General features: G+C 30.7%; 1 protein-coding gene across 2 annotated transcripts in view; it reads right to left on the bottom strand.

Moving 5' to 3' along the window:
* Positions 1-1,104: 1,104 nt before the first annotated feature.
* Positions 1,105-15,430, bottom strand: part of LOC106881251 (uncharacterized) — a 247,435-nt gene continuing 233,109 nt past the window's right edge. Inside the window, exons 3-5 of one of the 2 annotated variants that reach the window (XM_052967046.2) lie at positions 11,530-11,663; positions 5,727-5,917; positions 1,105-2,018 (exon numbers count right to left, since the gene is read on the bottom strand). In XM_052967046.2, the coding sequence (XP_052823006.1) occupies positions 1,468-2,018; positions 5,727-5,917; positions 11,530-11,663 (876 nt within the window). In that variant the 3' untranslated portion in view covers positions 1,105-1,467. The remainder of the gene's footprint in view (positions 2,019-5,726; positions 5,918-11,529; positions 11,664-15,430) is intronic. The other variant, XM_052967047.2, reaches the window with a different exon arrangement.

Genomic DNA, 15,430 nt, shown 5'->3' with positions numbered 1-15,430 from the left:
ATGTTTTAAATCATACCTTACATTTGAAAGTATTAAAAGTAGAAAGTATACATGTAAAAAAAAAAAAAATAAAATAAAAGCAAATAAATAGTGTAGAAATTGTTTTAATATCCTTTGAATTATTAATGAAGAATTTGTGTCTTAAGCTAAAGTACCTTTATTCCAAATTTGAAAAACCGAAAGTCATGAAAATGACTGTAGAATATATCTGAAACTATTATAATTCTACAATGAAGTCAATCAATTTAACCATAAAATGTATTTTTTTACACAGTTTGGTAATCAAATAATTTTATAAGGAAAACAAAATGTCATCAACTGAAGAAACAATTTCCACTAGATATATTGTATTATTAGACTTAATAAATTAAAATAAAATATTGCTCAAAACTATATGCTAAATAGTAAATTTATTTTCAAAACAATGTGGATATTCCAACAACATAGAAGCAATATCAATGAAAATTCATGTGTAAGTATTAAGCTGAGCTTAATAAATACACACACAAAAAAAAAAGAAAAAAAAGATAATAATGAGAATTTGATTTTGCAATAGTCAATTTTTGCTACATTTATAAACTCCAAAATTTAATAATGTTCATATTCTCTACTATCTGGTGGCAAGATGTTATGTATCAAGCATGCAACATATATGATATATGTATGTATGTATGTACATACATGTACATGCATATATATATGCATGTATATATATATATATATATATATACATGTGCATATATATATGTGTGTGTATATATATATATATATATATATATATATATATATATATGTATAAATATATACATGTGTATATATATATATGTGTATATATATATATATATATATATATATATATATATATATATATATATATATATATATATATACTTATATATATGCGTATATGTATGTATGGATACGATATATATATATAAATATATATATATATATATGATGTATGTATATGATTTATAGTTGCCTAAGATTTAAAAAATATTTATATTTTCCCATAACCATCCAGAGCAACAACAAAACAAAAATAAATGAGATCAAAAGGCAATTTCTTCACAAAACTACCAACAAAAAGTTGAGACAATAATGTAAAAGTACAAATATATATTCTTCAATACATCTACAAATATCAATACATAATATACTTAGTAGTAGACATAACATGATATATTTGTGTAACCTTTTGTAACATTTGATGGAATTAAATCAATAAAAAATTATCTTTATATGCTAAAACTAAGACAAACGCATACTTAATTATGAAAAAAAAAAAAAAAAATTGCCAATGACAAGTTCCAATTTTGGTGTTGTTATTTTTACACTGAATGCTATTCTTATTTACAAAACAACAGTGATCAGCAAGCATATCAAGTTAACTTGCTCTGTGAAAACCAAAAGGCCAAACATGATAAATCTTACAGCTCTTCTACAATTTTAAAATCTTCTTTCCTTTTAATTTATGGATGAAATATCTCTTTGTTGAATGAAATTGACTGACCTATCTTCAGGGTGATCCATCATGAACATGGAAGTGAACTGAGTGGCCATGGAATCAAGGCTAGCTTTAGCTGCTTCTAACAGAGTAGTGTCTTTAACATACTCAACTTCAAGCCCTTTATGTTTATTCATGATGTGTTTACGGCAATTCCCACCAGTAGCTGACCGGAAGTCGCAATAGCGACACATGTATGGTTTCACACCTTTCATTGTGTGCTGGGTACGCACATGAACGCTTAAGCTTTGCTTTGTTTTTGTTTCATATGTGCAAAATGGACAGGACAAACTCTCTGAGGAATGCAACCAGAGTTTGTGCCGACGAAGACTATTTGATGACACAAATGCCTTGCTGCAAAATTCACAAACATACTGGCGAATGTTATTGTGACTATTCATGTGGATGCGGTAACGATGCCCAAAAATAGTCACAAAATCACAATGTGGACACTTGAACTCCTCTCGATTATCCCCAGGGGCTCGTGTTTTATGCACTCTGTACATGTGCGCTGAAACGATATTGTTTAGAAATGAATAAGTATCTTGAATCAAGAGATTTGAAATAAAGAAACATAAAAATAAAAAATAAAAAAACGAAAAGTTTTATTATAGATTTTCTTTTTATGAATTCAAAATTTAAAAACAAATTACAATATTTTAACATATGAAATGTTTAATTTTGTCACAACTTCACTTCCATTTTAATTGAAACATGAAATCTCATTTGTCATTCAAATTCAAATACCTTTCAGAAAATAAAATGAACTGTATTACTTATAAAATGATTATATGAATAAATTATTCATGAATTATTTCAAATGCAAATTATCATTACTCCTAAAATTGCAATTTTAAAATTGCTTTAATTCAAGATATTCTGATTTAATTTAGAAATGAGAATTAAACATATACACATTCTGAAAAAATATGTGAAATACATTTAAAAATGAAATGTCATTTTGAGAAACCATCAGATAGGTGTACGTAATGAATACAGAGTCTTCAAGTGATGACTATAGGTTATGAGACTAATTTCATGCATGTCATTATAAGTAATACATAGATGATTTAACACACACTGCTATTGCAGCTGTTCTTAATGAAGTTGATATGGTTTCATTCCTAGCAGTTTAGTGACTGACTATACCATTTATGAACTTTTATAAAACTCTATGGTAATGAAATGTGATTAGGAAATCCCTTCAGAAATACTCATGAAATCAGCATTGTAAGTTTATAAGAAGGTTTAAGAGGCATTAATTGATGTATATAAAAGAGACAGCAATAATTAAATGAACGATTGATAAAGAAGAATATTGCTATGACATGGTAATGGGATATAAATGATATGCAGAAAGATTTCTGAAAACTAGAAAAAATTAGTTATTTAAAATGTAGAAACATTAGAATATGATGCGAGTGAATATACTAGATTGCAGGTCCATGAAATGATATATGTTAAAATACCAACAATGATAATGATGATGATGATAAAGGACAACATATATGATCTATCTTAGGACAGTCATGTTTATTTGTCAGTTTATTAATTTTTCTGCAAATAGTAGTACTCTATTTACCTCTTCTAAACTAACTTTCTTTGAGCTAGTGAAGGAGACTCTACATGGTTGTTTGATCTGCAAAATCAGTAGCCAAATATCTTGCAAAATCATGGGCTACCATCTTTTAAAAAAGGAAAGGTATGCTACATAATTTGTGCAAGGTATACTATCTGAAAATATGGGTTTGTTAAGATTAGAATGCTTTTGATTGTAAGTATGTTCTATCACATCTGACCTATCACAGCTGTTCTATCACAGCTGATTGTAAGTATGTTCTATCTGCAGCAACTATATTTCCTTACAAGTTTTACTTATCCTGAATTCCCAACTATTCCTTATACACAGATATTATTTTCATTATCATTGTAATATCTTATCTTAAATATAAACATCAGTCTGTTACTGTAAGATTTAAATTACTTTTGATTTTCTCTATATGAGATGTCTGAATAAGAACACACATTATGGATTTAAAAACTAGGATGGAAAGCTGGAAATAAAGACAAGATCTTTGGAGAATACTAAGTTAGATATTATATTGAATATATTACCAGTAACAATCATACTTTAGTCCAGTTTCTTTAGTATTGAAATCTTCATACAACATTTATTTCATCCTACAGTTTTCTTTACCCATTAAATTACATTAAATTGTCTTATATAGATGATAAGAAATGAAAAAAAAAACATTGTGACCTAGTGATGGATAACTATGGTGTTATAGGTAAATCTGAATAAAACCTAGAGATATTAAAACATGTCGCAAGAAAATCTGCTTGATTGCAAACCAATGAAATAATGTACGTTAAAATACTGCCAATAATGATGATGACAGCAATATTTATCAGTTATCTGATAATACATATATTTGTACAGCAAGTTTTTCTGCAAATAGAGCTACTCTACTATGAAATAACTTTTCAAGATTAACCAAGTAAATTTTTTGTGTCATGGAAAATATTTTCTTTGTAGTAAATTACAAAACCTATGTACCTAGATATATGTTAATTCGCTTCCTAATTAGCTTGAGTACAATCATCATAATCATCCTCATTTCCTGGTCATTAATTTCATTACCCTTTTGCTTCTTGTTTCTAGTGATCAGTTTTGCTGTTGTAATAATTTACCAATGATTTGGTTTTATAAAACAACAGCTACTGTTATTCCTAATGGCTTTTAAAGCATATTGTTCAAATAGATCTTGGAGATATGGAGTTCAGAATTTACTGCACTGATTGTTTTTTTTTTAAATGAAATACTCTGAAATATTTTATAATGGGACATACATTTGAAAATATAAATCTTAAATTCATATATGGTTAAAGACCTTTATTTGTCATTATTTTAAGCATTTTTATCTGATCAAGATGACATTATTCTAAGACTTCTTTTCTGATGAAAGACCTGCATATGTCATTACTTTATGTATACTAATTTTATGAAAGACCAACATATATCATTATTTTAAAAATATTTTTCTGACCAGAGACCTGTATATGTCAGAGGCCTGTATACATCTATATTAAAAATATTGTAATTGGGTGGTGCTATTCAAAAAAATTCAATATCCCACTCGACTATATTTTGGGGAGAAATAAAAAATATATGCAACATATTCAGCCCAAGAGAACTATCAAATTCTTCAATAAAGAATAAAAAATATTGAACCTTGAAAGGAAGAATGAAGTGACTATAGTATGTTTTAAGATGCTAGTGACCATAAAACTATGAAAGATGGCCAATCCTGTTAGATTGCAAACCCATTATTCAAAGTACACAAAAGTATTTAAGAGTAAAAAATAATCCAAAACAAAATGAAACAATGCAAAAAACCAGGGTATTATAGAAACAGATTATGTTTTGTTATTTATAATTCTAAAGTGACAAGAAAAATGTTGCTAGGATAATAGATGGAATTCAGTGAAATGTTTGCTAATATGTTTCAGAAGTAAAATACAATGCACTAAAAGTCACTGTCAGAAGATTATGGAAAAACAAATAACAAGACAGGAAAATGGAAACAGATGGAACTTAGAATACTAGGTTTCTAAATAATGTGTTATTGATGCTGAAACAAGAACTAAATAAAGCTAGAAATAATAGTGTGTAGAATATTGGGTTAAAAAATAACCCTTGGATGGGAAAAGTTGAAGGCTACCCCTGGAACACGAACTATGTTTATATTTATTTACATGACATCCTATTTAGTACTAGAGTAGATGTAAATTAAAGAAACTCAGTTTTGATATATTCTAAGTTATTTCAAAAGAACCAATATTAACTAAAAAGCAAATGCTATAAATAAATTTATATACTAATTAATCATTGATTATGTTTTTTTTTTCATAGGTATAAGGCCTTACAACAGAAATGAATAAAAGGACTGAAAAATTAAGTTTTAAATTTGGCTTTTGAAAAGCTTATTTTTTACTTCTACTGTACTAAAGACACTAAGTGATCAAAAATTAAAACTAGAATATTAAGCTCTGCATATTCAACAACTGAAATGAACATAAGGTCAATAAATTATTATTATTAAATACAATGAATAATAATATCTTACTTTGGCAGGGATGATGTAGTACTTGCAGAAGGGCAAAATGAATGAATAATAAAATGTCATAAGAAAAATTGTTTGGAAGAAAATATACTTACTCTGATATGAGTACTTATTGGAAGTAGCGTAAGGACAAAACTGACAAAAGAAATCTTTTTCATCATGAGAAGTATGTCTTTGTTTGATATGAGATTGGAGCTCACTATCCTCACCAAATGCTTGAGCGCACATTTGACACAAATACGGACGGATATTCAAGTGAATTTTACTGACATGTTTCCGTAAGGTTCTGCAAATAAAGAAAATTGTACTTTATAATATTTCATTACTTTAATATAGATATGCTTGTAAATTAATGAATATGGATTAATTAATATGGATAAAATTATTCAATCAACTTCTACAAAAATTTCTAATTAACTCTGCTAATTCAATTCATATTTATAAACTATTGTAATTCAAGTTTACTTGGATAAAGAGATGCTTAAAATAATACTAAGTTATTAATAGAAAGGAAAGAAACAGTTTTTTTTTATGAAAGAGCTGATGTAATTAATGGTAACATAATAATAAAAAAAGTTAATTAAAAATTACATAATTCCTAAATATTTCTTTAATGATATTCTCTTAGAATCCAATAATAGGCTTATGACTCTAAGACTGTGCAACAAAGACAAACTTAAGATAAATAAAAAAGAGAATATGGTCATTGTCAATTGATTCACATTATTTTGTTTCAGTATTAACAAATTAAATAACAAGAAATAGCAGTTCAATTTAAACAGAAATAACATTCTAAAATTAAATTACAAATTAGATCCTTTTCAAACTAATCTATAGCAATTTATTTGCTTTGTTATATAAAGATAAATTACTATTGACAAATTAATTGAGAAAATACACATAAAGATATTTGAATTAAATACATACAAGAAATGACACTAATTTAATAGAAATGCTCATATTAGATATGTAAAACTCATACAAGAAACTGTAGAACAAAATCAGAATATTACAAATGTGATCTGATTGTGTCTTAATAGGTACTGGTGAATGACTAACAATATTTCAAAACATGATCTTCAAGGACTTGTCTCATTTATCCTGAAATTAACAAAGTTTTTGGAAATATTTTTCTTTTTCACTGTTCTGAAAAGAAAACTTATAAACACCACCAAAAGAAAACTAAATAATGTGGTTTCTTTCAATTTACACAATATGTAAGGGTGAAATTAAATCCAAATTTTTAGAAAAGTAGAATGTTGGATAAATGCATACAATTTTAGAAGAGCCAATAAAAATTTAATCATAGTACCAAGTTGTAAATAGAATTAAAATTTTATAGTTAGGTTCAGTGCCGTCCAATACTACCAATAATGGTGTCATGAAAGAAGGAAAACTGAATAATGAAAGTCCTTCAAATAGAAAGTACTTAAAAGTTAGGACTGAGAAGAAAATTGTCTCCTTGGAGGGCTGTTATTCCTGAAATGTCTTTTTGTTTTTACATTATGTTGAATGACACTAATTATGAAACATTCATCATGATCAATAGCATTAATTATGCTATTATTGAAAGTTTTTGGGCTCCTAACAGCAGTAGTGCCTACTGAAGAATTTACAATAATGTTCATATACGAGTTTAAATTAGGGTATAAATCTACTCAAGATGCTAACATTGGTTCAGTGTTTGGAGAGAACAGTGTAAACTGTTCCACATTTGCTTAGCAAGTTTAGTTCTGGAAATTAATACAAGGGAAGTCTAAACCTGTTCTTAATGTTGAAGACTTGGCAAAAGAAATGGAAAACTATTCAAGAACAATGATTCAAGCACTTGTTAAAGACTTTGGCACTTTTACAGTACCCACGTCAAAGCATAGCATCTCAAGGCAATATGAAAGATTTAAAAAGTTACAGAAATAGATCCAAGATGAACTGAATGAAATCATAATCATCTTCAGATCTATTTAATGCTTGTCATTCACTGTGACAGGGATCTGATTTTGAAATATATCGTGACCTGTGATGAAAAGTGGTATTATAAAATGACAGAAAGATGTCTGAAGAAAGTTAGGCTACTGTACACAACACACCTGCTTCCCAAAGAAAAACGTTTATAGTTACAGCTTGGTGGACATGAGGGATTGTCAATTTCTCATTTTGGGAATCTGAGGTAATAATTAAGGCCCAGTTACACTGCCAATTGATTACACAAAGACATTCACAATTAGCTCTCAAACAGCTTGTATTGGTTAATAGTAAACAACCAATATTATTCCAATGATCATGCCAGACACTACACTTTTCAATTAATAGCACTAAAGCTTAGAGAGTTGGAATATGTTGCAGTGTTGTTCCATATTCACTTGACACTTTGTCAGCAGATCATCACTGTTCCAAGTATTATGAGTTTATATCCATAATAAAAGATTGAATACTAAAAAAATTAAGTACTTTTACTGGATCTGTAACTGTTCAACTTAAAGAGTTTTATTGAGAAGGCATATTATATTAGAAACCATTGGAAAAAGACTGTTGCTTGAAATGGATCATATGATCATAATTTGATTAAACATTTAACATTTCTTTTTTTTTTTGCTACTTACATCATCCCTCATTCCACTATTCAAAAAACATTTCATAAAAGTATTGTCAGGAACATGGAATTTCAATGGAAATAAGAGATTTTATTTTAATCTATATTGTTAAAAGAGAGAAGACTCATAATGATAATCATGTGATATAAAATAAATAATTAATAGACAACTGGAAAAAAAAGTGGGTTTTAAAAATATCAGCCAAGAAGCCACCTTCCAGGAAAACTTTTAGTCTAGCTTCAACAGAGGGTTACTGAACCTTCAGCCTAAAGATTGTAAAAATTTAAGAACCTATAAAAAAGAAGACATGGCACAACATCATTAATTCTTTGAATAAATTTGAATAAATAAGATTTATCATGCAAAAATTTATCAAGTCAAAACTTAGTAATGCAGACTTTTGGGGATTTGTCCAATCAAAAACTTCACCAGGTCATGTTGAGCCAAAACTTCACAGGATCTTTTTATAACCAGATCTTCATGGGATCTTTTTTTAACCAGATCTTCATGGGATCTTTTTTAACCAGATCTTCACGGAATCTTTTTTAACCAGATCTCCACAAGATATTTTTTAACCGGATCCTCACAGGATCTTTTTGCAGGAACCCATGTTTTTGCTATTCTGGCATTTTTCACTTACTTTTCAAAATACCATTTCTCCTCACTATTAATCTTTGCGATTTTTCTACTCTTATATTGATATGTACAACATTCCAAATGTCATTTCAATGAAAAATAAAATTTTGACTGTTTACTCATTTTAATTTGACTTCTAATACCTGCTTGACACATTATATAAAAGAACATTTTCTTTTTGGAGAATACACTAAACATGAGGAAATGTGCTATTATTTCATGTTCTATGGATTTCGTTTGGAGGGAAAGGATTTGATTTATAACAACTAACATGAGAAGTTCTTTACTGTACTGAATAAAAGTTAATGGAGTACAAAAATGTTAATTATTCTCACTGCATGTCTGCTGATTTTTGAATAAGTCAAGTATTGTATTTTCCAATCAATATCCTGCTGCTTGCTCTCTATACTTCTGCTTCCACTGTTACACTTCTTAGTTCACATTTTGCTGCCTGTAAGACCTAAAGGTGTTATAAGGTGGGCTGAATTTGTGCCACAGATTGGTGGATCAAAGTAGCATAGAAACACTCTCTGGGTTACCCAGATTCCAAATAAAAACCATTTGTATAGACTCAGCCCTGGGGTTTGAGTCTATTAGTCAGGAAGTGATGTAGAAATTTGCATTTATTTGTATAAATATATATATGTATACATTGCATTTTTTGGTTGAGAGGCTCTAGAGAGAGTTATCTCCTTTGTCTATAAGCCAGGAAGCCATGCAGACACACACAGAATTTCACATTTATTTATATAGATAATTAACTTGAAATTATGATTAGGCTTGTTCTTATTACTATATGTAGACTGTTACTAATATACAGTAACTTTACCAGTCTGTGAACACCTGCAAAAGTCAAGGGTGCTATTCACTTCTCTTGTAGCTAAATTAACAAATAAGAAGTGCTTAGCATCCTAATTACAAAAAGGAAAATTGAAAAGGTGAATAAGAAGAATGATAAATTGGCATCTTTGTAGCTTTAATAGTCATAACTTGTAAAAAGTAACTAACGCAGACAAAAAGAAAAAGAAAAATGCAAAACTTCATTGATATTTTAGCTGAGCAAAATACCTTGGTAAACACTACAACAACAATAAATGGTTTAAGGCTATTATCTCTGTTAAAGCAAATGCTCGCCTTGCAGAGGTCCCATGTCAGTCTTTCCCATTTTGCTTTATTCTTTACATCCTTTTTTACCAGTCCTTTTATTGATATTTCCTTCTCCATAATTTCTTTTTCTATACCTTTTTCAGTTTCCTCCTTCTACTTCCTTCCACGTTAATTTCCATCATTCCACTCACTCAGTTACTTCATCCTTCTTCAGCACATTTTATCATCCCATTTTTCTTCAAAACAACTATCACTAGCTTTATTCCTGTCAGTCTCTGCAAGTCATTGTTTGTCTTCCTTTCTTTCCATAATATTCTATTCCTCCATCAAACTATTCTCATTTCTATTCTTTCCAACCAACCCTACTGTTTAATATTCCTGTTTCACTACCTTAAGTTACAGACTTCACAAGCATGTGATACTTCCCATTAATAAATCATTCAGCCTTGGAAAATCTTATATGCACATTGCTCTATCTACCATTACTAAATTTGATCCACCTACTCCATTCAACAACATCTTAGGTAAGAAATATTTATACACATTCCCTCTTCATATTTCTAAAATCCAGATCCACTCTCTCTTCACTTGCCATTACTTCTTTAGACATCTTACAGTTAAAATTAGATCCATGTTAGATACTAACCTTCTCTCTACTACATTTCCAATGCCTCCCAGCCAATGAATTCTGTGCATCTAATTGATTGTACTGCAATACCCTTTCTGCATACAGCAAATAACTACTTCCTTATTCTTTCTATCACATTACATTCTTTACCACTTGCCATCACTATCGTTCCATTATTAACCTTCATATCTTTTACTTCTATCCATTTCTTCTACCTATTTGCCTTCTCATTATGTGAGTCTCAAGTTAGAATAAATACACTTTTTTTCTGCTTTTCATACAAGGTGACAAAGCAGGTAGATATATGAATGGCATCAGGTGTAAAATATTGCCTCAAAAAGGATCCCATGATGAGTAAGCACTACTATCTAATACATAGTCATCATCATCATCATCATTTAACGTCCACTTTCCATGTTAGCATGGGTTGGACAATTTGACTGAGGACTTGTGAACCAGATGGCTACACCAGGATCCAATCTGATTTGGTAGAGTTTCTACAGAGTTTCTAACGCCAACCACTCCGAGAGTGTAGTGGGTGCTTTTATGTGCCACCGGCATATGTATAATAAATATATGTATAATATATGTATAATATATGTATAATAAATATATGTAATATATGTATAATATATGTATAATATATGTATAATAAATATATGTAATATATGTATAATATATGTATAATAAATAAAATAAAAGAAATAAATAAATAAAACCATTATAATAAAATTTAAATCAGACATCATCACTGAATTAATGGGAAAATAATAATTGAAGTTTGAAATCTGAAAGAAGAGTTCAGAAAGAAATGTTAGCAATAAATAGAATGCAAGATACTAAATATAAATAAATAAATAAAAAAGAGGGTGAAAACAAAGAGAATGAATACTATGATAACAAATAATAGAAACATTACTGATATACTATACTTACACTGCTGTTTTCATCCTTTTTCCACAGTACTCACAGGAATATTGCTTTTCCTTGACATGCTTGGACTTGTGCTGAATCAGACTCATACGACGGATACAAGTATAACGACATCCCTCTTCCTCACAGCGGAATATCTAAGCAAAAGAAATTAAATAATTTTTAGATTTAAAAATTAAAACAGTCTGAAATATTCTTTTATACAATAAAGCATAAAAATGTATTCAATATATTAGAGTCCGACAAAATTTCAAATTTAATGTCCCACAGAGGTGACTAGTTTCTCATCATCCAAACTAACAATAAAATAATAAAAGCACTTTGAAGTCATTTTGTTCTACTACAGACTTATCCTGCAGGGAATGACCTTGGACTCAGTCAAATGAAATCAAAATTTTATGACTATCCAAGGAATTAAATTTTAATGAAAATATAATAACAAATTAAATTAATCTTGAGGTAATTAAAGGAAGCACAGAATTTACAAGAAATAAAGTTCAGACATTTTAGATGATACATATATATCATCATCATTATCATTTTAATTCTTGCTCTTGTTGAAGCAAATTTTTCTCCAGGCAAATGCTTATCCTATCATCAACCCTTGCCTGTTTGCAAGTTAGGTAATATTTTGTCCTGTCCTTCCAACAAGGAACAGCTCAATAGTCATACATGCTTTTGTAGAGGACTGTAAACAACTCACACTATTTGTATGATAGTGACTTTTGTTTATAATTACCATGCTTATGTCTGGGCACGGACAATATGCAAACACATATACGCACACACACACATGCATAGGTAGAGACGCACACATACTATGGGCTTCTACCAGTTTCTTTCTACTAAATCTCACCTACAATGTATTGATTAACCTGTGATTATAGTAGAGGATAGCAGCCAAATGTATCTACGCAGTGGCAATGAATCCTAACCCATATGGTTTGGAAATTAACTAATGAACCACATGGCCATACCTGTGCCTGTCTAGTTATCTCTCTCTCTCTCTGTCTCTGTCACTCTAACCTTCCCTGGTTCTTCTGTTACCATGCTCTTTTAGATATGTTACCTTGAGGACATACTCTGGCTCTCTGTCATCGTATCCATCATCATCTTATTTCTCTTTCGTGCACCACTCTTCCCACTCATAACATGGGTAGCAATGCATTTCCTACTCAATCCACACCATCATTCATATCACTTTCTGAATTTCTCTGATTTCCTCTGACATTGCATTTTTCTCCGCTGACCATTTCCCTAACACTGTCTCTGTTAGTCTCTACCTTACCACCCTCTCTCAACAATATACTTGAGTAACTTCAATAAAAAAATAACTCAGTTCATGAGGAACCATTCAACCCATGCAGGCATGAAAAGCAGGTGGAAAATGATGATGAGGAGGATATATATATATATATATATATATATATATATATATATATATATATATATATATATATATGATGTGCAAGAGCGCTGGCTCATGGCCATGAAACATGGGCTGTGATTGCTGAGGGTATGTGTAGAATTGAAAGAAATGAAGCTAGTATGCTTTGTTGGATATAAAATGTCAGTGTGTATATACAACAAAGTGTAAGCATCTTGAGAAAAAAGCTGGGCATAAGAGGCATCAGACGTAGTGTATAAGAGAGACAAGTGTGCAGGTATGGTTATGTGATGCATATAGAGAACAGCTGTGTAAAAATGTGCTGATCTCTAACTGTGAAGGGAACCTGTGGAAAAGGTTGACCCAGGAAGACATGGGACAAGGTGGTGAAGCACGATCTTTGAGTGTTTGACCTCACAGAGGCAATGACAAATGACTGAAACTTTTGGTGATATGCCATGCTTGAGAAGATCCATCAAGCCAAGTGATACTATAATCGTGGCTGATGCCATGTCATATAACAGGCATCCTATGCCAGTGACACATAAAAAACACCCTTCGAATGTTGGGCCTCACGGAGGTGATGAGTGACTGGGACTTTTGGCAATACACTATGCTTGAGAAGTCAAGTGAAATCATAGTTGTGACCAATGCAGGTATCACATAACTGGCACTTGTGCTAGTGGCATGTAAAAAGCATCCATTACTCTCTAGGAGTGGTTGGCATTAGGAAAGGCATCCAGCTGTAAAAACCATGCCAAGTCAGACTGGAACTTGGTGCAGCTCTCCAGGTTACCAGTTTCAGTCAAACCGTCTAACCCATGCCAGCATGGAAAGCAGACATTAAATGATGATGAAGATGATATGATTTGAGAGACGCTGGCCACTCCTACTCAACCCATCCCATCACCCTTGCTATTTTGTTACCCCACTTTTTCACACTAACTCAGATATTACATTTTCTCTTCCCCTTTTCCTTGTCTCATCCATTATTCCTCATTATCTGTTACTCTCTCCACTATCATCCTCAAACAACAATAAAACTGTTTCTTCCATTGTATTTCAACTTCCAATCTTTCAGTCATGGGGGCTCTCTTTCACCTTGTGAGCTACAAGGCAACCTGTTAGTGCTGGTGCCATGGAAAAAGCACCCACTACAATTTATAAGTGCATGATAAATTGAATCAACCAGTGACAATACAGGGCTCAAGGGGGTTCATTAGTTTTGCTGAGAGCAAACACTTTCTAGTGACTGTGCAATGATAAAATGCACACAGTGCATTATGTAAAGTGTCAAAACTGAGCTACTGGAGTAAGATATGAGCCTTTGATCCACTGGACTCTGTCAAACTGTCCATCAAATACCAGCACTGAAAACAGATATAAAACACTGCTTCTACTACTACAGAAGGTAGGTAGTGAACAGACAAACAAATAGATAGTTCTCTTTGTAGTGTTTATTGGTAAAGGCTATAAACATCAATGAGAAAGCATAAAACTGTTAACATCTCTATGTCATTTTCAGTCATAAATGCAATAGGCCAGTGACCGATCCATTATTTTCCACAGATTGCAAAAACCAATAAATAAATAAGATATAGTATGTAAAATACATTTTAATGTATATATGTAAAAAGCATCCAGTCCACACTGTAAAGTGCTTGGCATTTGAAAGGGCATCCAGCTGTAAAAACTATGCCAAAACTGACCTTGCCTGTGCTGGTACCAAGTGAAAAAGCACTCATTTCACTCTGTGGGGTGGTTGGTGTTAAGAAGAGCATCCAGTCATAAAAACCATGTCAAAACAAATGCTGAAGTTTGGCACAGTCATCTGCTTAGCCAGCTCCTGCCAAACTGTCCATCCCATGTCAATATGGAAAGTGGACATTAAATACATACATACATACATATGCATCTATTTATGTATGTATGAACACAATGTTTTTTTTCAACCCATCAAAACGAGTATAATTTTTTATACTTGTTTGTGTATTTGTTGCTTTTGATCATTGGACTGCTTATGGACAGTCTATTCTTGTCCACTACTCTTCATCTAATACAAAAAAGGGCAAAGTAGATGAATCAGTAAATGGAAATTACTAAATTCTTATTGATGGTAATACTTATAAAGTCAGTATAGAATCATGCTAAAATGAATAGCTGATAGAGGTACACTTGGAGGTGCAAGTGGGTTGAAAATGGCAAAACATAGACAAATATCCAGTATCCTTTTCAAAGCATGTATTCATAAGAGGAAGTAATCAAGAAAACAAAGAATAGAACTAATAACATGTAGCTGGCATTGCTGCTCACTGAGAATTATATCTGAAATTAAATCATGTAAAAGCATAGGTACAGTCTACAGTCCATTTTGGAACACATGCTAAGTTGAAGGTATTTTAATACATAAAGAGTATGTAGGAATATGCATCTCTTCTTGTTTTAGACTTAATTGAGCTATATAAGTAGCATGTGTTGATGAGTGTCACAGCATTGAAACGTTTAGATATTGAAAGT

This window comes from Octopus bimaculoides, chromosome 4, assembly GCF_046866305.1.
Source record: "Octopus bimaculoides isolate indiv1 chromosome 4, ASM4686630v1, whole genome shotgun sequence".
NCBI lineage: Eukaryota > Metazoa > Mollusca > Cephalopoda > Octopoda > Octopodidae > Octopus > Octopus bimaculoides.
The sequence above is the reverse complement of the archived record's forward strand: the minus strand, read 5'-3'. Positions and strand labels throughout refer to the sequence as shown.